The 25687-nt window shown below is 35.6% G+C and overlaps 1 protein-coding gene across 3 annotated transcripts in view; it reads left to right on the forward strand.

The window, feature by feature from the left end:
* ANAPC10 (anaphase promoting complex subunit 10) overlaps window positions 1-21059 on the forward strand; it is a 55006-nt gene extending 33947 nt beyond the window's left edge. Inside the window, exons 5-6 of one of the 3 annotated variants that reach the window (XM_045516393.2) lie at window positions 15424-15514; window positions 20734-20876. In XM_045516393.2, the coding sequence (XP_045372349.1) occupies window positions 15424-15514; window positions 20734-20741 (99 nt within the window). In that variant the 3' untranslated portion in view covers window positions 20742-20876. The other 2 variants (XM_010954591.3, XM_074377836.1) reach the window with 2 other exon arrangements.
* Window positions 21060-25687: the final 4628 nt, after the last annotated feature.

Here is a 25687-nt window from a genome sequence, read left to right on the forward strand (position 1 = left end):
ACGAAGCCTAATTGCTCACAGGGCAACCTGGCATGCTGCCATGTCCCCACTGGGCTGTTTGTTGGTGCCTGTGAATAGAACAGAGATGTCTTTGCTTTTTCCACTGTGTCGTCACTGATTGCAGTTGTAGGAAACAAGTTAACATTTTTCTTAAAATGATAGTAATTCACATCAACATGAAGTCAAGCTTCATAATGTCTAAGCAATAAGTGATGGAATTAATTCAGCGCTTTTAAAATTCAGGTAAAATAAAATTCACTGCTTCTTACCCCATGATATTCATTTGTATAATCCACCTTAACGATTCTAGACAACTGTTCTAGATTTGCATAAACACTTTAGAAAGTAAATTATAACGTTATTGTTCTTTGTACTTTTTGTACTTTTATAAACAGAATCTGTTATATATATGAATTACAGGACCAATGGAAATCACAGATCTTGCAAGCAAACTGTGTGGGGGACTACTTCAGCTGTTTTGAAAAACCTGTTACTGAGAATTCTAGACATGCTTGCATTTCAATTTTCTGTATAACTAGAGGTGTGTATTGGGTTTTCACCTTCGCTGGACCTGTAGCAAGAACTTCACTTGTTCCCACTGCCATGCTTTACTTCTTGGCAGCGTGACTAACAGGAAACAATGAGTACTGTGGGACTTGCACACAGTTGAGTTACTTTCTTCTTTTCTTCGCAATCTCCTCTAAGAGTTCCACGTCTCTTTAAAGCACGTATAGGATTATACTTGAATTGCAAATATTTATTTCACTTGTACTCATCTCAGAATATATTGTTTTCTTATTTTTATTCCAGAGAGACATACTTAGACTAAAGTTTATTGCTTCTGTGAGGTTCAGAGATTTGGCAGGGAACTTACTTTCAAGTCCTGGCTTCATCCTTCAACAGCTAGGTGACCCTCGGCCAGTTATATAACCTCTCTCTGAACTGCAGGTTCCTTAGCTATAAATTAGGGCTGCAGTGTTGGAATGATTAAAACAAATGTAGGTTAAGTGCCTGGCACATGGTAGCAGCTCACTAAATGACAGCTGAAAGGAGCAAAGCCTTGAAAACCGGTCATATTTTCATAGGCTGTAAAAGTGTACACTATTATGCTTTGAGTTTCAGCTCTACAGAACTATTGGCTATATATGTATATATTTGAGTTGATAAAGGTCCAAGAGCATGGGCTTTGGGGTCATCTGCTGAGGTTTGAGTTCCTGCTCTGCCAGCTTAACCATGAACCTTGGAAAGCTAGTTTCTATGTGCCTCAGTTTCCTTGTGGATAAAATGAAGATGGAAATAGTCTACCTCACAGGGCTGCTACAAGGCTGGGATGACTCAGTACATGTAAAACCCTTAAAACACTGCCTGGCAAAGAGTAAGTGCTCCAAACACATTAGTTGCTGTTAACTGTTATTATCTCGTAGAAGAGGAAAAACCATAAAGCCAGAAAACGTGAATGAAGTAGGTTAATTAAGGGATGTCTCTTTCATCCACTCCTAAATAATTCCCATTACCTTGCTTTCCAGCCCCTTCAGAGCTCCCCATCTCCTGAAAGTGTACTTAGGATTATATTGCAGCCAGATTTCTACTTTTTATTCACTACTGCCATGGAATTGTGATATCCTTGTGGTAAAAATCTTTAGATGTCTTTTGATCAAAAAGTATTTATTCAGTTTGTTGCCTGCTTATAGATCTTGCCTTTGTTAGCTTTTTAACAGTCCTTCTGAAGGCAGCTCAATTATGAAAAGACCTTTTGAAGACTTCACTGATATACTGAACATTTTTTTCTTATTTACTTATGTATTTATTTATTTTTTCTGACTTCATTGAGGTAGTATTGACATACATCATATGTAAGTTTTAAGGTGTACAATGTGATGATTTGATATGCATATATACATTGTGAAATGATTACCACAATAAAGTTAATTAATACCTCCATCCCTCACATAATTACCATTCTGTGTATGTGGTGATAACATTTACGATTACTCTCTTAACAACTTTCAAGTATATAATATATACGTTATTGTTAATTACAGTCACCATGTATACATTAGATTCCCAGAACTTATTCATTTTATGGCTGGAAGTTTGTTCCTTTTAGCCAACATCTCCCCCAGTTCCCCAACTCCCAGGCCCTGGCAATCACCATTGTACTCCCTATTTCAATGAGTTTGGCATTTTTAGATTCCACATGAGAACATAACCATATTTATATTTCTCTAAACTTTTTTTTTAAAAGATAATTGGGTTTCCATGTATCTTTCTGATTCAGTTGGAGTTTTTAAATAAGCAGTTATTCACTCAGTGGTTAAATGATTTATATAAAAAGTATTTTATAGTGATTCTTTGGTATCTTAAATTCCTGATTCCCTGCCTCTTTTCCAGTGGTCTATAATCCAGCAGTAGGCCACCATTAGATGTATTACTGCCATGTGTACTTAAAGGCTGTCTTTAACGTTTCTTTGTTTTGAGTATTTATTTACCAGTAAGATTTATGGTGATAGAATGACAGTATACATTTTAAATTTGCTGTACCTTAAGAATTACTCATGTATGTGAAAAGTCTAAATTTGTAGGTATTTACATAAGGTTTTATCATATCTACCATACATACAAATTCTGTTTCATTTTTGTTCTAGAATAAAAGGTAAATTAATGTAAAATGTAAGTGAAATACGTATTTGTTTATTTTAGAGCTCATTGAACAGTGAATCATAATATATCTGGAATACTAAACACTGGGAAAAAGCTAAGCCTCAAATATGGCGCAAAAAATCCTGCAGGTGTGTGCTGGAGTTTCTGCAGTTTTTTCTGTTGTGTGCTTAGTACTCCCTCCTCCCCAGAGTCCATAAAGCATATGTGTAGTGTATGTGGTATGTAACAGATTTAATGTAAGAAAAGAGAATTTTATGAGCATCCCAGAGCTGGGAATATGCCTTTTCCCTCCCTATCACAGTCCTTTCTGTATCTTTTAGAGGTAACCATTATCCTAATTTCCTTAGTTTTTTTTTTTAATAGTTTACCACCTTTGCATGTATCCCTAAACAATAGATCAGTGCCTGTTTTTGAACTTTTAACTGGTGTAGACTTGGTATTGTCAAATTTTCCCCTTCCTCCTCCTTTTTTTTTTTTTTGCCAACTTGATGAGTCTTATTCTTTAATTTTCAATTATACTTTTACGTTTTTTAAGTAAAGTTTAACTTTTTATATTTAATTTTTTAAGTTTAGGTGTATGTAGGTGTAAAATACATACATATGTTAGAAGTGTGAGGGCCTGCAGCAGCACTTCCAGCCCCGGTACTCCCCACTGCCCCATACCCCTGGCCTCCTCCTTGGGAGCAACTCTCTTACTCTTTGTTTTTTAGCCCTTTTGGGGTTTTTTGAGGGGGGAGGTATTTGCTCTCATATTCCTAAACGACATATGCACAGACAGCTGTAATAGATATGTGCAATTCTAAATAACACGTGTACATATCTGTATTTAAAGACATGATCTAATGATGTCTTACTATGAAATATCAGCGCTCTGCCCTATAATCCTATTTCTTTTCTCATGCACTTTCCTTCTCTTCATCTTCCTAGTATAGTGTTTCGTGGTATTTGCTAAATCATTATACATGTTTTCACTGTCATGACCATATAAGTATTGGTTTTATACCTACGTCATGCTTTAATTTCCTTTTTAGGCATAATTTTATTTTCCTAGAATTAATGATTGCTTCACTTTTTCCTGAATTTTAAAAATGTTATCAATTATTGATATATCCCTAAATTCTCTGATTTATAAAATGCCTCTGGAAACATACATACTCTCTGGGTTTCACATGTTTTTTCATGGAAACATCCCTCCTGGACCTTGAGTCCAGCTACTGTATCCATGTGTCAGTGGAAGTCCATTTAGAGAAGCAGAGCACCAGTGTCGTGTGTGTATGTGCACATCATGAGTCTGTGTGTATAATGGGGATGGGGTGGTAAATAATAAGAGATTTGTTACAGGGATTCTACCTTAAGCAAGTAGGAGTGGTTAAATAAATTCTGTAAGATTGTTGTTTTAACATCTGATACCGGAGCTTGAGGTCAGGAAGGAAGGGCAGGAAGTCAGAAGTGAAGATGGATGTGAAATGGTGGAGAGCAAGGGCAAGCTGAAACCCGTGAGCACCAACTCGATGAACTGGAATCCATGTCAGTCTCACTGCCTCCGACTTTGGGATGCCAGATCCTACAGAAGGAGCTGACACCCTTCGTCATGGAGCAGACACACGCTCGGCCTATGTGTCCGAGAAGCTGCGGGAGGATCCCGGGGAAGGTGGAACAGTGGTGGGGCTTGCTGCTCCGTGACAGCAGGGTGTGGCAGCAGATAGTGACAACATGTGTGATCCCTAGTTTGGGGATCTCCAAAACTCGTAGACTCACCTACCTTGAATGTAAAAATCAGAATGGCTGCTGCTTCACTTCTGCCCTCTAAATCTTGCATGTAAATATCTCCGCTGTGGCACTGAACTAGGAAGGGAATTCTGGGAGATGTAGTTTAGGTTAGCTAAGTTGGCACATTACAGAGCCACCCAGGTGGCCTTGAGAATGTTTCTCTCAGATGTCTGACCACAGGGCGTAACTGACTGATGGCACCAGCTGCTGCTCTCTGATATCCATCACTGCGTTTGTGCCGAGGAGGCTGTGCTCCCAGTCTTCCGGCAGCCAGTGAGTGAGCACAGCAGAGAGGGGACTCAGGAGTCTTCTGACAGGCAGTCAGGGCTTAAGGGCTTCTTGACAGCCTTGCCAAACTTTTCATGGACCTGCAGTGCAGTCTAGCACATCCACCCAACCTGCCTTCCTTCCCTTGTCTCCTCCCCCGGGGCCAGACCTGCAGTGCCGTCTGGCCGCTCTTCCAGCCACCCCTGGCTCCCTCCCTGTTTTCCTTCACAGATGTTTCCCCTAATAAATTTCTTGTATATCCATGTCTCGGTGTCTGTTCAGAGGGCGTGGACTAACAGCTATCTTCTTAAGACATCCCTTCAACATCATCTTGGGAACTTCCTTCACCTTCTTTTTTGGTAGACTCCTTGTTTCCTGGACCCCAGGTCTTTGTCTTTCTTGATTTACTTCCTCTTTTAGTGAAATACATCCTCCACATGGGAGGTAAAATTATTGAAACCTCTCATGACTGAAAACTTTATTTTAATCTTACCCTTGAGGGATGATTTGGCTGGGTATGGAATTCTTGTTTGGAAATAATTGTTTCATCAGAATTTTAAGCACATTCTTCATTGCCTCATAGTTTTCTGTGTAAATGCCACTTTTTATTTTTGATGCTTTGCGTGTGACCTGTTTTTCTCTGTAGAGGCTTTTAAAATCTTCTTAACTTTGATATTCAGAAATTTTATGAAGGCCGTGCTATGGCGTGTGTGTGTGTGTGTGTGTGTGTGTGTGTGTGTGTGTGTGTGTGTATGTTTCCTTCATTTTACTGGGTGTTCAGTTGTTCCCATCAGTGTGGAGACACTTGTCTTTTAGTTCTGGGAGGTGCTCTTATGTTCTTTCATATTTTTCCTCTCTGTTTTCTCTGTTTCTTTCTGAATTCACGTTTGTTAGCCATGATACTTCCTGCATTGAGCTCATTTTCTGTCTCTTTTGTTTTCTCGTATCCCAAGCAATTCATTTAACTTTGTATAATATAAAAAGTTTTTGCATATATATATATGTTTAATTTCTAAGACCTCTTTTTGTTCCTTGATCTTAAACGGCATTCTGTTCTTGTTTTAAGAATGCATTCTGTTATGTCGCTGAGGATATTAATGATGCTTCGTTTTGTTTTTAAATATCTTGTACTCCCTTCACTGTTTCTCTTGAGAGTTCCTTTTCTGTTTTTGCTTGTTTACATGCTTGTTTCAATTTCCATGTTTTGGTCTTTGTTTTTCTTTCTTTCTTTTCTTTTTTTTAACATACCTGCAGATCCTTGGCTGTTTTCTCATCATCTAGTAGTGAGGTACAGAATAGCAGTTTGGAGGCAGTTTGGGCTCATGATGGAGTTTGATGCTCACCAGACCTTAACAGTAATATGGTCCAGCTGGTACCCTCACCTCTTTGCACACATGTCACCTTCTCACTGAGGCCTGTTCTGACCACCTTATTTAAAACTGCACACACCTACCACCTGTGCCCAGCACAGAATAGGCATCCGGTAAATATTTGTTAAATTGAGGCCACTCGCATCACTATATATAACTCTTTTCTTCTGGCTTTCTCTCTTTCAGCTTTTCTCTTTTTCTTATGGCTTTATTCTATCCAGAAGAGAGTGACTCATTCCCTGGCCTGGGGCATGCGGCCGGGGAAAGGAGTGGGATGTGGACGGAGTTTGAGGGTGATCTGCCTACGAGTAGCATGCCTGTAGCTGCACAAGATGAAGTGAGCTGAGGTTCACTACGAACGATGTAGATGTTCACTCACTTTCTTTTTTTCACTAAGATGCCGCCATCGAGTCATGTTTTACCTGAATCTAGAGCCTCTCTTCTTTAACCCATAGAGATAATACAAACTTTGTTTTCTGTACGAGTGAGAAAGGAATGGTCACCTGCCGACTTAAACTGGGGGTGGGTGAGGATCTTGGCATCTAACTATTGCTTATATGGACTCTAGTTAGTTTTCCTGTTTGCTTCTTTGTGTATTTTTAACTTGACTTGGCATCCCTGCCTTCAGAGCTACCTGGTGCTTTCAATTTCAGAAATTCTAGGATACAATGTACCTTGTTTCTTGTTGATCTCTCCCTTGCTTTTATACATTTTTTCAAACTCCTCAGCTGTCATTTTAGTTGACTTTTGAGAGCCCATCATTTCCTAAACTATTTTTCAAAGCACTTGTAAATTATATTCCTCAAAATGGTATTTGCATAAGAATTAGTGGGTGGTTAGATATATTTCATGAACATAAAATGCACTAATTTCCAATAAATTAATGGTTATCTCTTACTACTTACCCCTGTCACAGTTTCCAGTGTCCAAGACATAGTGAATGCACAGTTTGTTGACTAACAAATGGATTTTTCTACTGGATTCGAGCTGTAGTGTGATGTCATTTTAATATATTGTTTGAAAAGTTTGAGGGCAAAAGTAGTTTGTATGCGTTTATATACTTGTGTGTTTTCTAGTGTCAAGAGAGATTTGAAAAAAAGGTATAAACCTAATCGGAATCTGCAGTTAGCATTTAAGGGATGGGGTGGGGTTTGGAAAGTGGAAGCAAAAGGAAGCAAAATCACATTAACTGTGAGTATTAGGTTTCTGGAAGTGAAACAAAATCTTGTTAAAAGAGTGGGTGGTTACTAAACTTCAGACTTAGAAGTTAGAGTTAGAGGGACCAAGATCTCATGTGACAGACCAAAAGTTCTTTTATTATCCTTATATTTACAAATATAAAAGTAATTCACTACACTAGAGCATGTCCAAGACACTTGACCCATTTTAAATGACACGTAATTTATATCTCTGCCACCTCTTGATCTTTGGAATAGTTTCAGAGTCGGTTTCCTGCACAGTGTGAATTTGCTTTTGCCTTAACTGCAGATTATGCGGCTCAAATATAGGTGAAGGACCACTGAACATGGGGCTGAAGAGGTAAGCAGAGACTAGATCATGCAGGCCCTTGTCAACCTTTTTAAGGATCATGGATTTATTCTTACTACAGTGAGAAGCTAATGGAAGGTTTTTCGAATTAACATTTTTGTCAAATGACTCTGCCTCTAATCCGAGCTTAGACTGAAGGAAGACAGAAGTTGCTATGGCAAGCCTAGTTGGGAGGTCACTAATAATGATCCTGGGCAGTGGGTATTGTTGATTACCTAGGCTGCGTTCCTCCACCTCTCCTCCTTGCCGACAGAGACCACTTTGTATAGTAAAAACAGAAATGTCTGATGCTTCATTTCCAGCTTCCCTTTCAGTTAGTGCAGAGGCATGTGATCCAGAAACAGCCAATGGGAAATCTGATAGCTTCTGGAAAATATTTTCCCCCATAATTAAAAGAGGAGAAAGTCTTTTTGGACATTTATTGTATGAGAACATGATGCTTGCAGCTGCTGCAGACATCACAGCCTCAGCAGAGGATGACAGAGCAGAAAGGTCTGGACCCTTTTTTTTTTTAACTTTTAAGTTTTACATTGATACAAAAAGTCCACATATCATAAATGAACAGCTCACTGAATTTTCACGAAGTAAACACACCTACATAATCAGCAACCAGTAAAAATCCAGAAACCCCTTTTATGCTTCCTTATAGTCCCCCAGCTAACTAACCATTATTCTAACTTCTCCCAGTATGGGCTGCTTTCACCTGGGTTTATTTATTTATTTTTATGTTTGGTTTTTGGTTTTATTTTTTGATTCTTTACTTTATAGAGATGGCATCATATTTTGCACACACTGTTTGGTGTCTGGCTTCTTTTACTCACCATGTTTGTGAGAGTCATCTGTATATTTGGGTGGTTGTAAATCCTTCATTTTCACTGCTGTGGAATATTACCTTTTGTGAATATACTCAAGCTGATTCATTTGACTGTTGGTGTGTGTATGGATAATTTAGCTGATATAACTAGTGCTCCTGTGAACATTTTAGTACACACTGTTGAATATATGTATGCATTTCTGTTGGGTATATACCTTTCTGATTTGTAAATAGTCAAGATAGGTGTCCTTTGCTATATATACGGATGCATAATATTTCCCAATCTGTGGCTTGTTTTTTTTCACTCACTTAAAAGCACCTTTTGATGAACGAAAATTCTTACTTCTAAGGTAGTTAATCAATATTTGTTAATTGGTGCTTTTTGTGTCTTGTTTAAGAAAATTTTATGTACTCCAAAGTTACGAAGATGTTTTGTTTTCTTCTGGAAGCTTTATTATTTTACCTTTGACATTTAGATCCAAATCTATCTATAGCTGATTTTTGTTTATGGTGAGAAGTGAAGAAATCAAGATTATTATTTTTCCCTCCAAATGGAAATCCAAATTATCCAGCATCATTGCTTGAAGGGACTATCCTTTCCCTACTGCACCAGTGTCATCTTTGACAAAAATCAGGTGACTGTAAATGTGAGGATCTGTTCTGAACTCTAATCTGTTCCACTGGCCTGTTACTCTATCTTTGCACTAACTCCACACTGTTTTAATTATGACTATGTTGACCTGATATGCAGTGACCTTGCCAATTAAACTGTCTTATTAGTTCTAGTAGTTAATAGATTATTTTTGGATTTTTAGATATGCAATCATATAATTTATAAATAGTGTTATTTTCTTTTCTTCCCTTCCAATCCTTGTTCATCCTTTCTCCTTTCCTTCTGTTCCTCTCTCCTCTGTTCTCTTCCATTTTCCTCACATTATTGCACTGCTTAAGACCTCCAGTACAGTATTAAATGTGGATAATCGTCTTGTTTCTAATCTCATTAGGAAAGTTTTCAGAATTTCACCATTGTATATGATAAGCACTGTAGGTAATTTGTTTGGAAGATGCTGTTTTTCATATTAAGAAAATTGCATTCTTTTCCTATTTGTAAGACTTTTAAAGTCGTAAATGGGTATTGAATTTGTCAGATGCCTTTTTTGTGACTAACAGGATGATCGTATGATTTTTCTCCCTTTTTTCTATTAATAAAGTCAGTTACACTGATTACTTTTTAAATGATAATTCAACTTTGCACACCTGGAATACACTTCACTTGGCTTGATTTTATTTGCTGATATTTTGCTCTAGATTTTTTTCATTTGTGTTCAGGAGAAAGATTGGTCTGTAATATTTCTTTCTTATAATATCCTTTCTAAGTATTGGAACCAAAGTTATGCTAGCCTCTAAAAACAGACATATGGATCAATGGAACAAAATAGAGAGCTCAGAAATAAACCCACAGACCTATGGTCAATTAATCTTTGACAAAGGAGGCAAGAATATACAGTGGAGAAAAAACAATCTCTTCATCAAGTGGTATTGGGAAAACTGGACAGCAGTATGTAAATCAATGAAGATAGAATACCCCCTCACACCATACACAAAAATAAGCTCAAAATGGTTTAAAGACTTAAATATAAAACAAGACGCGATTAACCTCCTAGAAGAAAACATAGGCAAAACATTGTCTCACATACATCTCAGCAATGTTCTCCTAGGGCAGTCTACCCAAGCAATAGAAATAAAAGCAAAAATAAACCAATGGGACCTAATTAAACTTATGAGCTTTTGCACAGCAAAGGAAACCATAAGCAAAACAAAATGACAACCTACAGAATTGGAGAAAATATTTTCAAATGATGCAACTTACAGTGGCTTAATTTCTAGACTATATAAACAGCTCATACAACTTAATAACAAAAGAACAAACAACCCAATCCAAAAATGGGCAGAAGACCTAAACAAGCAATTCTCCAATGAAGACATACAAATGGCCAATAGGCAAAGAAAAAATGCTCAGTATCACTAATTATCAGAGAAATACAAATCAAAACTACAGTGAGGTATCACCTCACACCCGTCAGAATGACCATTATTCAAAAGTCTATGAATAATAAATGCTGGAGAGGGTGTGGTGGGAATGTAGTTTGGTGCAGCCATTGTGGAAAACAATATGGAGATTCCTCAAAAGACTAAAAATAGACTTACCATATGATCCTAGGTATATATCCAGATGGGAATCTAATTCAAAAAGATAATGCACCCCAATGTTCATAGCAGCACTATATACAACAGCCAAGACATGGAAGCAATCTGAATATCCATCAACAGATGACTGGATAAACAAGCTGTGGCATATTTATACCATGGACTACTACTCAGCCATAAGAAAGAATAAAATAATACCATTTGCAGCAACATGGTGGACTTAGAGATCATCATTCTAAGTGAAGTAAGCAAGAAAGAGAAAGAAAAATAGCATATGGTATCATTTATATGTGAAATCTTAGAGAGGGGAGGACACTATGAACTCATCTACAAAACAGAAACAGACTTGCAGACATAATAAACAATCTTATGGTTATCAGGGAAAGGGGATGGGAAGGAATAAATTTGGGAGTTTGAGATTTGCAAATGTTTGCCACTATATATAAAAATAGTTTTAAAAAAACAAGTTTCTTCTGTAAAGCACAGGGAACTGTATTTAATATCTTGTAATAACCTTCAGTGAAAAAAATATGAAAACAAATATATGTATTATTATGCATGACTGGGACATTGTGCTGTACATGAGAAATTGATACATTGTAACTAACTGTACTTCAATAAAAAACAAAACAAAACAAAGTTATGCTAGCCTCATAAAAATATTTTAGAAATGTCTTCCCTTTTCTACTATCTAAGCACTTGTGCAGAATTTATATGATTTCATCTTTAAACATTTGGAAGAATTGACTGGTGATGCCATCTGGACCTGGAATTTTATGGTAGGTTTTAAATTATGAGGCAGTTTCCTTAATAGATATTGTTCTATTCAGATTTTCTATTTCTTTTTGTTAGCTTTGATAAATTGTATTTTTCAAGGAATTTGTCCATTTTGTCTTCTGATATATATATAATCTGTTGAGTCAATCTGTTAAATTCTTAATTGCAGATATTTTATTTTCAGCTCTACCAGTTCCATTTTAAAAATATATTCCAATTCTCAGATGAAATTATCATTTCATTTATTCATATTTCCCTCTTATTTCTTAACTGGGTTAATAATAGTAGTTTTTGACTGATTGCAAGACTGAACTCTAGATCTGTGCTGTTCAGTAGATTATCCACTAGCTGCATGTGGCATTTGGCTGATCTTAATTGTCATGTGGTGTAAGTGTAAAAATCCTGGATTTCAGAAATTTGATAGAAAGAAGGAATGTAAAATAGCTCATTAACTTTTTATATTGCTCATGTGTTGAAGTGCTTTCTGGTTATAATAAATATAAAATTAATTTGACCTATTTCTTCAAAGTTTTTAAAATGTAGCTTTTAGAAATGTGAAACTTCATACATGGCTCACATTTGTGACCTACAGTATCTTTCAATAGGACAGTGCTGCTCTCAATGCTGTTTTCTTTCTCTAGAGAGAATTTGCTCATTCCTGAACTAGGCAGACAGACCGAGAAACTGTACTCCTCTCAGTCTCTGAGTTGAGTTGATTTGAGGCTGTGTTGCAGCTTTGATAAGGTTCCACCTGCCTCTTCCTTAATACTGCCATGTCATAGCCACTCAGGGCTGTCGTTTGGGTAGCCTCATGTGCTCACTGGGCAAGTTCTACATTTTAGGACTTGTTTCCTCAGCCCTGAGAGATTTCCAGAAACTCTACTCTACTTCTAAGAGACCCCTCACTTATCCCTTCATCCTCCCATTCCAGACAACTTCACAACATGGCAAATATTTTGAGCAGAAAATAGGCTGTGTGCTTAAAGTTCTTCAAGCCTCTGTATCTTTTCTAAAAGACCACTCATAATGGTTCTTCATGTTTCTCTGACTTCAAGAAGCAGCTGTCTATCTGGGCAAAACCATGATTCTTAGCATCTTACCCCATCCTGGAGTCAACAAATGCCCCCGTGGTTAAAGTGGGTTCCAAAAGACAAGTAACCTCTCTGAGGTTCTCTCCTCCCCAGAACCCTAGCGTCCTCTAGTCCTCTTTGTTTTAGCAGCTCTCTAATTACTCTAAAATGATGATTAAAAAATTTTACCTGTAGTTATTCTTAGAAGGAACACTGTCTGCCTCAAACTAATTTAAAAGAAATATATTTAAAGTCCAGAACTCTTTGGGTGGCTTTTATCATGGAATCTTTCTGTCTTGCCTTGCCTTCTGTAGATAACCTTGTCTTTTCTTAGTACCTTTAGAAGTTACCTCTTAAAAAGGAGATACAAAATTTTGAATCATCAGCACATAGCCACTTAAGGTTTCTGAAGTCATGGGTCTGGATACAGTGGTTTAGGACAGTTGTGTAGATCAAACTCTATATTGTGAGACTAGTTTTAGGTCAAAACTGTGAGGAAGGCAACGTTTAAGTAATGGATAGAGGAGTTTCCAGAGAGAGACAAAAAAAGAGATGAGAAAGGTAGAGGAATATCTGAAGAAGGTGAAGTCACAGAGACCACGGGAAGAGAACATTTCAAAGAAGAGGTTGCATCAAATTATGTAGAAAAAATAGGAAGGTTTGAAGTGAAAAGCATCTTGTGGATTTAGCAATAGTGAAATTTATACTACCTTGTAACCTTAGAGCATTCCTATGAGGAAAGTATAAAAATTATATGGGAATTAAATTTTCCTGATTTTACTTTTGACCTACAAAAATGACAATGTTATATGATTTAGCCTAATAGATGGAGAAGTGAAGGTCTAGCAAGGAGAAATAATTTGCTTAAACTCAAGAACAGAAGTGAAATTCAGATCTTGGTCTTCTTTGTCTGATGTTCTTTCCTAAATTTATTATCTGTTGCTGTCATTTCTTGATTATTCATTACTTAGACTTTTATTCCTCTTTTTACAATAGAACTATAGCATAATTTTATTCTGTATGTATGTATTTATATTTACTGTTTTTTGTCTTGAAAGGACATAATTATTCTTTTCCAGTTTTATTGAGAAATAATTGGCATACATCACTGTATAAGTTTAAGGTGTACAGCATGATGGTTTGATTTACTTATGTTGTGAAATGATTACCACAATAGATTTGGTTAACATCCATCATCTCATGTAGATACAATAAAAAAGAAAAAAAGTTCTCTTTCTGATGAGAACTCTTAGGATCTACTCTCTTAACAACTTTCCTGTATATCATACATCAGTGTTAGCTGTGGTCGTCATGCTATCCATTATATCCCTAGTACTTACTTATCTTACCTGGTTTTCTTTTTAATGGTAGTTAAGTCTAGTTAACTTGGGTAGTAGTACTAGTTGTTGTTGTCATCTAAAGATTTTCTGCAATTTCTTCTTAACATTTCTTTACCATTTTGGCCTTAGATTAAATTGTTGTTTTTAATTGCCATTGACTTCAAATTTATTCAGAATTCTTCATGTAGATTAGTAGAACACTCTGTCTGTAGGTCTTATCTCTTGTTATGCCTCTTTTTAAATAGGTAACTATTAAACTGTACAATCTTAACTCTCCAGGAACTCTTTCTGGAGTGAACTTCTCTATATAAAAACTTTTTCAGACTTACAAGTCCAGAATTAATGTCTTGACCCTCTGTAGCAGGGTGACTGATTTCAACCTCAAAGTGACCTTCTGAGGTGGTCACTTTCTTCACTAGGGCAAAAGAGCTTGCTTTCCATAGTGAGCTCTTTGAGTTGGATTCTGTCTTTCTTGTTCAGCTGCCTTTGTGGTATCCTTACTTTTAACACATTTGGAACTTCTGAAGTTTCTTTTGGATCATATTAAACTTTCTTTCTCTACAAGTAGGTCACCATTGCTGTTAACTGATTCTGTTCCTTCCTGAGTGAAAGGATGCTTAAAATGCTAGAATCGTCTGTTTCATTTGTTAACAGTTCTCATATTGAGATTCCGTAAGATTTCATGGTTAATGAAGGAGTAGCAGGTAGTTAGAGTGGAGAATAGAGAACAACTATCTCAAAGCCACTATCAATACTTTTCCTTCTTCCATTTATTTTCCAGGGATATGTGATTAGCAATAGGAAAGGACATGTAAACAGCTTTGTATTTAATATCCGACATGATTTTTATTAACAGATGACTTCTGTATTTTTTTAAATGTAAACTTTATTTATGGTGGAGATAATACTTTAAATCAAAGCATCCTTGGAGGATACCCTTAAATAAATCATAGCTGGAGTAGAGGGTAGTGACTTAGAGTTTGCTAACAGGAAGCAGAACATCGTGGAGCCAGGCTGAGAGATACCTTCATAGAGAAACTCTAATGGGTTGTATTTACATCCAGTTTTCACTGTTAGTGGCTGATACCAAGGAAGAAATACTGAGGGAAAGGTGGCAGCTCCTACTCAGAAATGACTTGGTGGTAGGCTTTGGGCTGGCATGGTGCTGATGCTGTGGTCCATCACATGGCTTCTCCTCCACTGGATGAAATACCTCCTATGTAGGTTGCCCCTAAAACAAGTATTTTACAAGTAACTAATTAAATTGACTGAACAAGACCATGGTCAAGTAATGAAATGAAGTGCAATGGAATGTTGAAGTCATATTTATTTCAAATTAACATTAAGAATTGTCTCAGCTTCTTATATCTGGGTTAGTTATAAACACTTGTAAAGCTCTAGACATTTTTTAATGCAGAATTTTCACCAGTCTTATATGAAATTTTCAATATTGATTATTTATCTGCTACCCTTGTGTTTTCTATTGCTGTGTAAGAAAGTTAGCACAAACTTAGTGGCCTAATACAATGCATACATATTATCTCACAGTTTCAGTGAGTCAGGAGTCTAGGCATAGCTTAGCTGCATCCTCTGTTCAGGATCTTACAGGGCTGCAATCAAGCTGTTGTCCAGAGTTGCGGTCTCATCACAGACTCAACTGGGGAAGGATCCACTGCCAAGCGCACTCAGGTAGATATATTTTTAAGCACATAATTTCAAGTATCCTATTTAGCTCAGCATTAAAATGAGTCTTAACTTTATTCATCTTTAAATTTATGTCTTTACTGAATTACCAGTTATTATCTGTCACTTACAAATTCTCTTACTATCTTTAATAAACTGTGTTATATATTTTGTGTAGAAAACTATGTTTAAGCTACAATATTATATAAAACTTTAAGAGCTTTAAACTTTTGAATATAAATAAGCCATCATCAGGCATATCATTAAGTGAAATCCAGAATCCAGAAATAAACTATCAAAGAACTATTCTGAGAGAGAGTTGATTTGGCAAGGTGGGGGTCACTGGTGACTTTGACAAGATTGGTTTCAGTGGTGAGGACAAAATTCAAATTGGAGTGGCTTAGAGATAACTAGCAGGTGAAAAAATTTTTTTTAACTTTTAAAGGAGTTTTGTTGTGAAAAAAAAAAAACAGAATTGGGGCAGTATGTGGAGGAGGACATAGGATTACAAAAGGGTTTTGTTTTTAATTTTTAAGATAACAAATATGGCATGTTTGTATGCTGATAACAGTGATCCAATGGAGAAGAGAAAATGATTTGGAGAGAAAATTATGGTCGAGCAGAGTCTTTGGCTGGGAAAGAAAGGATGGGATCTGTTGATGTTGAGCAGGTGGGAGAACTAGCCTCATAAAGGTGCAGGGGCGGTTTAACTACAGTATAACAGCTGATGGGAAGATGGTAGTTTTGGTGGGGTTTTTTTTCCTAATTGCTTTTATTTTCGTAGTGAAATCAGATATCAGCCCAGAGAGAGATTAGAGCAGGTGTTAGGATTTGAGGAGAAGCTCAGAAATAGCTATCCCAGACACAGGGGAAGCAAATTTTCTGAAGGAATATAGTAAGCATTTTACATGGCACTACATGTATGCTTGAATAAACACACTTGTGTTGAAGTGAGAACCAACCAGTCAGCATGTTATTTTTCTCCAGTAGGCATTGAATAGGAAGGGAGTTGGGTTTAACCAGGATTGTTTTTTTCCTCAGGAAAATAATGAAACAGTGAGAGAGGAACATTGCATTTCTGTACATGAAAGGATTGATTATCATAATGAATTATGGGGTATTAAGGAGGTAAAGTGGGAACTGAAGATACTGAGTGGGTTAATGAACAGTAAAAAAGTGGATGAAATCCATAGTTCAGCTGTTTGGTTAGGATTGATGCTATGGCAGTGGGGTCCCTAGAGAAAGCTGGTGACTTCAGGAGGTGGTAGAGATGGGTATGCTTGAAGTCAGGATTTCAGCGATCTTGCAGCTACGGCTCATCATCAGATATAGAACATGACTGTGGGGGGTGGGGGTTGGCTGAAGCGGAGCGGAGGTAAAAATTGTTGGTAGTGAAGAAGTTGAAGAATGGAGAATTCGAGTCATTAAAGGATCGTCTCTATGGATGTTGAAGTCACCAAGAAGGAGGATTCTATTAGTGGAGGAATGGAATACAGTCAATGGGATGTTAAAACCAGGTACTGAAACTTTCTGAAAACTTTTCTTTTTTTGAGTCCTTCTCCAACCACCACCAAACTAAAAATAGATTTTTTTTAATAAGATAAATTCATGTTTATTGAGAGAAGCATAGATAATAATACATAAGCAATAAAATAAGAATGATCCATATTCTCACTGTTATAGATATTTCCTATTTTTATTTTGGTGAATATCCTTTCAGACTTCTCTATCCATACAGAAACACTATTTTTATATATATAGAAGATATATAGAAGATGATGCAACACATGTTCCTTGGTACTTCGCTTTTTAAAACTAACAAGAGATAGCTGCAAATAACTGCAAATATATGTAGAGACATATCATTTTGAATTACCATAGAGTATATTCCAGGGTATAGATGGACTATAATTAATCACTGCTTTACTATCGCTGCCTAACAAATCACACCAAAACTTAGTGATATTTATCAGTAGCAGTCACTTACCACCCTCATGGTTTCTGTTCAGGTATTTGGAAAGAGCATGGCTGGGCATTTCTGTCTTGAAGTCTTCACCCAGTTGCATTTGTATATCGGTTAGGCTGACGGGGACTGGAGGATCTACTTCTTTTATTTTATTTTATTTTATTTATTTTATTTATTTTTTATTTGTTATTGAGTTATAGTCAGTTTACAGTGTGTCATTTTCTGTTGTATAGCACCACTCTTCAGTCATACATGAATATACATATATTCATTTTCATATTCCTTTTCCCCGTGAGCTACTACAAGATACTGAGTATATTTTCCTGTGCTATACAGTATAAAGTTCTTTATCTGTTTTATATATACCAGTCAATATCTGCAAATCTCAAACTCCCAGATTATCCCTTCCCACCCTTCTCCCTCCTGGCAACCACAAGTCTGTATTCTATGTCTGTGAGTCTGTTTCTGTTTTATATATAAGTTCATTTGGCTTTTTTTTTTTTTTTAAGATTCCACATATGAGTGATATATGGTATTTTTCTTTCTCTTTCTGGCTTACTTCACTTAGAATGACATTCTTCAGGGTCATCCATGTTGCTGCAAATGGCATTATTTTATCATTTTTATGGCTGAGTAGTATTCCATTGTATAAATATACCACAACTTCTTTATCCAGTCACCTGTTGATGGGCATTTACATTGTATTCATGTCTTGGCTATTGTAAATAGTGCTGCTATGAACATTGGGGTGCAGGTATCTTTTTGAAGTAGGGTTTCTAATACTCTTGTAGGTTTTTGTTGTGATTATTAACTTATATAGCTATTTAATTATTAAGAATTTACTTTTGGGTGTGATATAAAGTTAATGTCTAAATTTTTATTTAATCAACCAGTGTTGTAGTGCTGTTTTTAGATCAATCCATCAGTTCTTCACTGTAGATGTTAGTTTTCTACTCAATATCCATTATCCATTACCTTCTCCTGAAGAAACTCCAGTTTTATTCATCTCCTTACCCTCCAGAAAGTGGCCATGTGCTGCCACCCATCCCCAGCCCCAGGGATTGAGTCCTAATTGAGCCAACCAATCATGTTGGACCCACTTCTCTGTTGGTTGACTTAGGCATGGATATTTAATAAGAGCTTCTGGGAGGAATGCTTGTTCTTAAAAAGGGGATTGAAGAGGGGAACAGTACTTGATTTCTGCCTCTGGAAGACAGCTGCAGCCATCTGGTGACTATAAGGGAAGCTAAGCTTGGGGACAGTGCTAACCCATCCACACTGGAAGAATGAAAGAATAGTAGGACCTGGGTCCTAGACAGCATTCCTTGGCTTGTGGTTGCATTATTCAATTTTGCTTCCATCATCCCATCTCCTTTTCTGTTTCTCCTGCCATTCTCTTTTGATGACCATTGTGATTACATTGGGCCCACCCATGTAATCCAGGATAATCTTCCATTCCCCACATCTTTAACTTAATCACATAAGCAGAGACCCTTTGCCATGTAAGTTAACATATTCAAGGGATCTGTGGAAGGACGTGGACATTTCTGGGGGTCCATTATTCTGCCTACCACATCTACTTTTATTGCGAATCATTGAATGTCAGAGCTGAAAGGGACATTGGATGAAAACTTGTCCCATCCCTTCCCTTTATACATGAAGAAACTGAATGAAACCAGAGGTTGTTTATCTACACTTTTTTATGGTTTGGAACAAGGCCTTATTTATGTTTTGTATGCTAAACTATACTTACAATAATACTTTGAGCACTTTAAGTACTCAGTTACTATTGCCTGAATGATTAAAAGGTTATTGATAGAAACCAGATATACCTAGCCTCTGACTCACTTATTTTAAGTTAGTGCTAGTGGTGTTTATAAAAAGCCACTGACTGAAAATACCATGAGGGCTAGAGATTCACCTAAAAAAATTTCTTTTTAATTGAAGTATAGTTGATTTACAATGTTGTGTTATTTTCTGGTATATAGCATAGTGATTCAGTTATATGTGTGTGTGTGTATGTGTGTGTGTGTATGTGTGTATATATATATATACACATATTTCATTATAGGTGGTTATGAGAACTTGAATATAGTTCCCTGTGCTATTGTTTGTCTATTTTATATACAGTAGTTTGTGAGATTCATTTATTAATATATTTTGTAATTAAAAGGAGAAAATTATTCCATCTTAAAAATAGCTACCTTTTAAAGATTCCAATTCTCTGTCTCTTGGCCATCTCTACTTTTGTCTAACCACCCTCCTTATTTATAAAAAATGAAAGGAAAGAAACAGTAAAATAGAAAGGAAAGAAAGAAAGAAAAAGAAGAATGAAAGAAGAAAAGAAGAAAAAGGAAGGAAAGAAGGGAGGGGAGAAAAAGAAGATAACAGTGGTGTTCATTTAATTGTTTTTCTAGAGTAACTCATGGAATCCAGTTTAGATTCTTTGACACTCATTGCCCTTGGGCTGGGCTGATAGATAAACCTGTATTTTCTGTGGTGCATATCTTTCATGTGTTCAGTAATTCAGGTAATTTAAAAATCACTATTTGTTTTTTAAAAACTATTCTGTAACTTTAGGAAAAATTTTGGAAATTTAGGTTTACTTTTTTGACTTACAATTTTCCTTCCCTTGTTGAGGAAAGGTATTTGGACTCTTGGTTAAAATAAAATGAAAATTTAAAAAAAATTATGTGACATTTTTTATTGAAAAGCATTAAAAATGTAGATTGTAGGTTTAGATTGTCATTCAGACTACATAAATCACTATTTTTCAAGAAAGAAAACTGATGTTTGTGTAATGACTGATTTTCTTTTGTTAGTATTCTTACAGTTTATATAGAATGTGATTTGTTGTTATGTGAGTTTGGATATTTTAGGCATGATCCTTGAAATAAAATATATCAGAAGTATTACATGTTCTAAGCATATAGAGTCTTTTCTTGTATCAGCATGGTCTTCCATTGGGGCTATACATTTACACATGTGCAAATCTAAGCTTGTATGTTACATAAGTTTCTGTAAATACTAAGATTGCAAATAATTCTCTTTTTGTCTGCTAAGATGGTACATGTAAAGTGCTTATTAACAACTGTAAAAATGGACCATGGTAAAAGTGCCCAGTAACTAGTAATGTTTATTACGTTGTCATGCTCTGAGTGAGCAAAATGTTACTTATAAGCCAACTTTAGAATACATTCATTATAAGAAATTATATTCGTTGGGTGAAAACATAATCTGACTTTTCTTTTCTTGGCAGCAACTTGAATTGGTGGAACCAAGTGGCTGGATTCACGTTCCCTTAACCGATAATCACAAGAAGCCAACTCGCACATTCATGATACAGATTGCTGTTTTAGCCAATCACCAAAATGGAAGAGACACCCACATGAGACAAATTAAAATATACACACCAGTGGAAGAGAGCTCCATTGGTAAATTTCCTAGATGTACAACTATTGACTTCATGATGTATCGCTCAATAAGGTGACCTTGGAACAGAACAAAAGTCATTAAACATCTTTATCTTGTCAGTAAATATTAAATCTGATATCTTTATTGAAATAAACATCAATTATTTTGCAATTTTGTATGCATTGAAAAGTGTTTTATTGTAACTTTAATAAATTCTGGGTCATACTGTCTTTATTTTCTTTAACATATAATAAAGCTCACATATTTTATATTACTAAAAATGAATTTGAGCCAATCATTAAGTTTTTTCTTATACCAAAAGAAAACCAGTTGAACTGAAAATTTTAAAGATGTACACAATTTTTTACTAACCGGATAATTATTTCATATAGTGATCATGTATTAGAGTAATGATTTACCTCGTGTTTGAGAACAAAACTATGTTTTATCAAGATATTATCTTTAATAGGCAAAAATTATTACCATCATTTTTTAACCAGAGGAATCTTCTTTTAATATTGGGCCTTTTGAAAAACTGTGTGAACATAAGCTTAGCATTAGGTGTCTGATGAGAACCATTCTGATTTGGGGAATATAATTAATTGTGTCATAATTACTTTCATGAAATATTTTTAGTGCTAGGTTTGTCTTTATCCTGATACTATGTCAGAGATTGCCAATATAATCTACTGTTTATCCTAATTCTAATACTGCTTATAGAGTAGTTTCAAATTTGTGTCTGACACTGAAGCATTCCCTGAGGGATAATGTATCTCATGAAAATTTTAAAAATATATAAAATTGTTCTTTACATATAACAATATTTTAAAGGCACTTAAACGAGTTTTCTTTCCATGGTTTAACATGAGTAGGTTTGATTCTGAATACCTCACCCCCCACCCCCTCCTGCATATCTGTACTTTTGGGGAGGATGATTATTTTAGCCACAGAACTTCCTCATACTGGCTCTTGTTTGGGAAAGATTCCTTAGAGGTTCTTGCATTACTGCTAGACTGAAGTCTTAAATTAGCAAAGTTTAAAAAAGAATTATGTGTTTGGTTTATTCTGGCAGAGTATTAATACATGGATACTATTTTAAAAATGATTTTATTTTTCACTCAGCAGAATCTCAGTTCTTCTTTTTATGAGTTCCACAAAGAGTCTGTCATTTTCATTTCATTGTCTTTAAATTACGAAGCGTGGTAGGTGGCTATATGATCACCAAAACGTCTGTAACCAAAGCTCATCCGAGATCAGCAGATTACTCCTGAGTACAGATGTGGGCTGCTGGAAAGAGAAGAAGAGAGGATTGAAGGAAAACACATGGACAGGAATTAAAAGAAAAGGAGAGAACCAAGGAAGTAAGAAGAGCAATATATACTTGGCACTGTATTAGATGTTCTGTGTTAGTCTGATAAGGAAAACATCCATGTAAATAACAGGGTCTTAGTCTAAGAGACAGAGAAATCTAATAAAAAGTACAGGAGATTTTATTAGTAATAATGTTACTACTTGCTAACTGCTTTTTAAAAATTTGCTTACAAGAAAAAAGGAGGAGAACTAATTATCATTTACATGATCCAGTCTGCTATTTCCTACTACTAATGGTTTGCGAAGAAACTCCTAAAATTAGGAGGGATTAAGAAGAATGTTGAGAACATCAGTATGTTTTCTACTTCTACTCCTTTTCCCTATTTTTCATAAGCTAGCCGGCATGGGAAATTTGGTAGCTGAATTTCCCACTAAGGCATGGGAAATTTGGTACCCGAGGATTATGGGGGTGATGCTTCCCTTTATCTTAAGAATTATTTGAAGTACAGATAGACCATGTGCTACATTAGCAAAGCAGCATTATCTGAAGCAGTTTCATTTCTCTCTTTCAAAAGTGCAAATTATATAGTCAATAAAGGATTTGTATCTACAATATATAAACAACTCTTACCATTTAACTGGAAGAAGACAAACAATCCAATTAAAGTGATCAGAAGATTTATTAAAGTCACTTCACAAGAGAAGACATATGATTGGCAAAAAAGCTTATGAAAAGATGCTTAACTTCACCGGATGTTAATGAAAGGCAAATTAAAATCACAATGAGATACCATTTCACAGCCACTAGAATGACTATGATTAAAAAGACAGTTGCAAGTGTTAGCAAAGATATGGAGGGACCGGACCTCGCCTCAAACTGCTGATGAGGATGTAATTAATGTATAACCACTTTGGAAAACAGTTTGATAATCTTAAGAAGTTAAACACACACCTATTATGTGACCCAGCGATTCAACTTATAGGTATTTCGCCAAGAGAAAAGAAAGCATATGTCCGTACAAAGTCTTGCACATGAATATTCATAGCAGCTTTATTTGTAGTACCTAAAAATTGGAAACAACTCAGTGTTGATCAGCAGGAGAATATACAAGCAAATTGTGGTCGATCCTAATAATAGAATACTACTCAGGAATAAAAATAAATGTATGTTTAATTAATACATGCAACACATCAATAAATTTCCAAAATAACTATGCTGTTAGAAAGTAGCCATACAGAAAAAGAGAATATAATGTATGATTCTGTTTTTTTTTTTAATTCTAGAAAATACAAACTTATCAAGTGATAGAAAGCATATCAGTGGTTGCATAGGACAGGGAGTAGAGAGAAATGAGAAGGGGTGAATTTTGGTGGAGGTGGTGATGAGAGAAATGTTCATTATCCTGACTGTGGTACTGGTTTCACAGCTATATACATATACCAAAATTTACCAAATTATACATTTGAAATATGTGCAGTTAATTGCATGTCAATCATACCTCAGTAAAGCTGATTTAAGAAGTAGCTTATTCTTCCTGTTTCACGTAGGAATCATCCAAAGATGCTAGATTTGATGTAGTTGTATTTCTTACTGTATAGATCTGAGAATAAAAAATTAACATTGAAAAGCCATTTTAACAGTTAAAACAGTGACAGCAAATTCACTGATTCATCAGTATATGTTTTTGAGTGCTGATCAAACTGTGCAGTTGTAAGATTGAAATTTTTAAATTTCACATGTAATTGAAGTATTAGACACTTTGATAATCAGTTTATTACCTGAGGAAATCTTGTCACAAGAAACTCTATATAAAACTGGAAAATAAAATACAGGAGTTCTTTGAAGACTAAGAAATACTCAGCTCTAAAAAGACTAGTGGATATTGAATGTTGAATTAGATGTAATAAGGAAACCAAGTTAAACTGATGCAGACCTTGCTTTCCAGTTTTTATAGTCTACTAGGGGAAATCATAGATCTCTGATAACCAAATCAAATATTAGAGGGGTGAGCTCTCTAAGAGGTGGATGGAAGTGCAGAGTACAGAGAGTTGACTTCCTGTTCAGGAAGTTGGAGGTGAAACTGAAGAAGATACTGTGGAGGAGGGGGAATTTTGGAAAGAAAGACTATTTGTGATATCAGCTAGTTATTCACTTTTCAGGCATATTCTTGAATTCAAACTATCATTGTTTTTCTATGAATAACAACAATTAATTTGAAACAGATGATTTGTGTGTTAGGAATCCAGTGATGTTTTGTACATTTGCCCTCATTTGAAAAGTTCCAACAATTAAAACACAGACCAATCTTGAAAACTAATTTTAAACACCATGCCTTCTGTTTTTTTAGCCATTATGACTACGAGTTTAGTATAGATTATACACTACAGTATAAATTTTTATGAGGATAAAATTTTATGAATCAGATACAAATATGTTTTCTAGTGTCTTAGAAAATTTTACTGCTCTAAATTCCTAATAGTGTGGCCTGTTGTATGTCATTTTTAATTGAATTCTTGGCTATTAGCTTATTTCATCAATTACCTTTTTAAAATGATAAAATTTGTAAAATATGTTAAAGCATTAGGGGAAGCAGTACTTTGTAGTTGTGGCTGTTTGGAGATGATTTTGCTTTGTGGCTCTTTTAAACTAAGATTCTCTTCTTTTGCCCACATTGCCCTGGCTTTCCCCCCGTCCTCTGTGACTCCCTAGGGTATGGTGTTTGGAAGTTTTTGCTGCACTAGGCTGTTTACCAGCCATCCACAAGGACGCTGTCTGTGCTTTATAACCTGCCATTTAGTTGGGCCTGCTTCTGTGCAATGGTGTCTAGAAAGCATTAGAGAGAGGAAGACGACAAAGAAAAAAAGCCTCAGGGATTAGTTTATTAATTATCCATAGTAATGATTTATTCTATTAACAAAACAAATCTTAAGGCTAATTAATTAGAACTGCGTCCACTCTAAGAAAATATCTATAATCCATGGTAATTTTATAAAAAAAGTTAAAGTTGTTTTTTAGTAATATAACCAGTCTGTTTTTCAGTTGTATGTGAAAGTACCCTCCCCTTTTCCCATGGTTAATCCTACCACCCTTGTTTGTCTTCTCTTGTCCTTTCTGGTTAATAGAACCAATTTACTATTTTGCCAACATAAGCAAAATTAATTATTTTTAATTACTTACTTACACCAATTTAGAAGTAGTCTACCTGTTTATGAAATCTTCTGAGTGAATTATTATTTCAGGAAATGGTATTTTACATCATGTATAATTGAAGCTCTAGTATTTACCATCTCAACTGTTTTAATTGCTGTGTTTATGGCTGTAAGCCTTCCACTGATGCAGTTCAGTGATCACCATAAGATGTTTTTCCACAATGCATTTGCTTTTCTGATGTTGAGAGCAAATTACGATTCTCTCCCTGTGGTCCTAGAAATACCTCCCCCAACTGTTTTTATAGACTTTATTCTGGGACTTGCTCTCCTCTTTACCC

Source organism: Camelus bactrianus, chromosome 2 (assembly GCF_048773025.1).
Source record: "Camelus bactrianus isolate YW-2024 breed Bactrian camel chromosome 2, ASM4877302v1, whole genome shotgun sequence".
NCBI classification, from domain to species: domain Eukaryota; kingdom Metazoa; phylum Chordata; class Mammalia; order Artiodactyla; family Camelidae; genus Camelus; species Camelus bactrianus.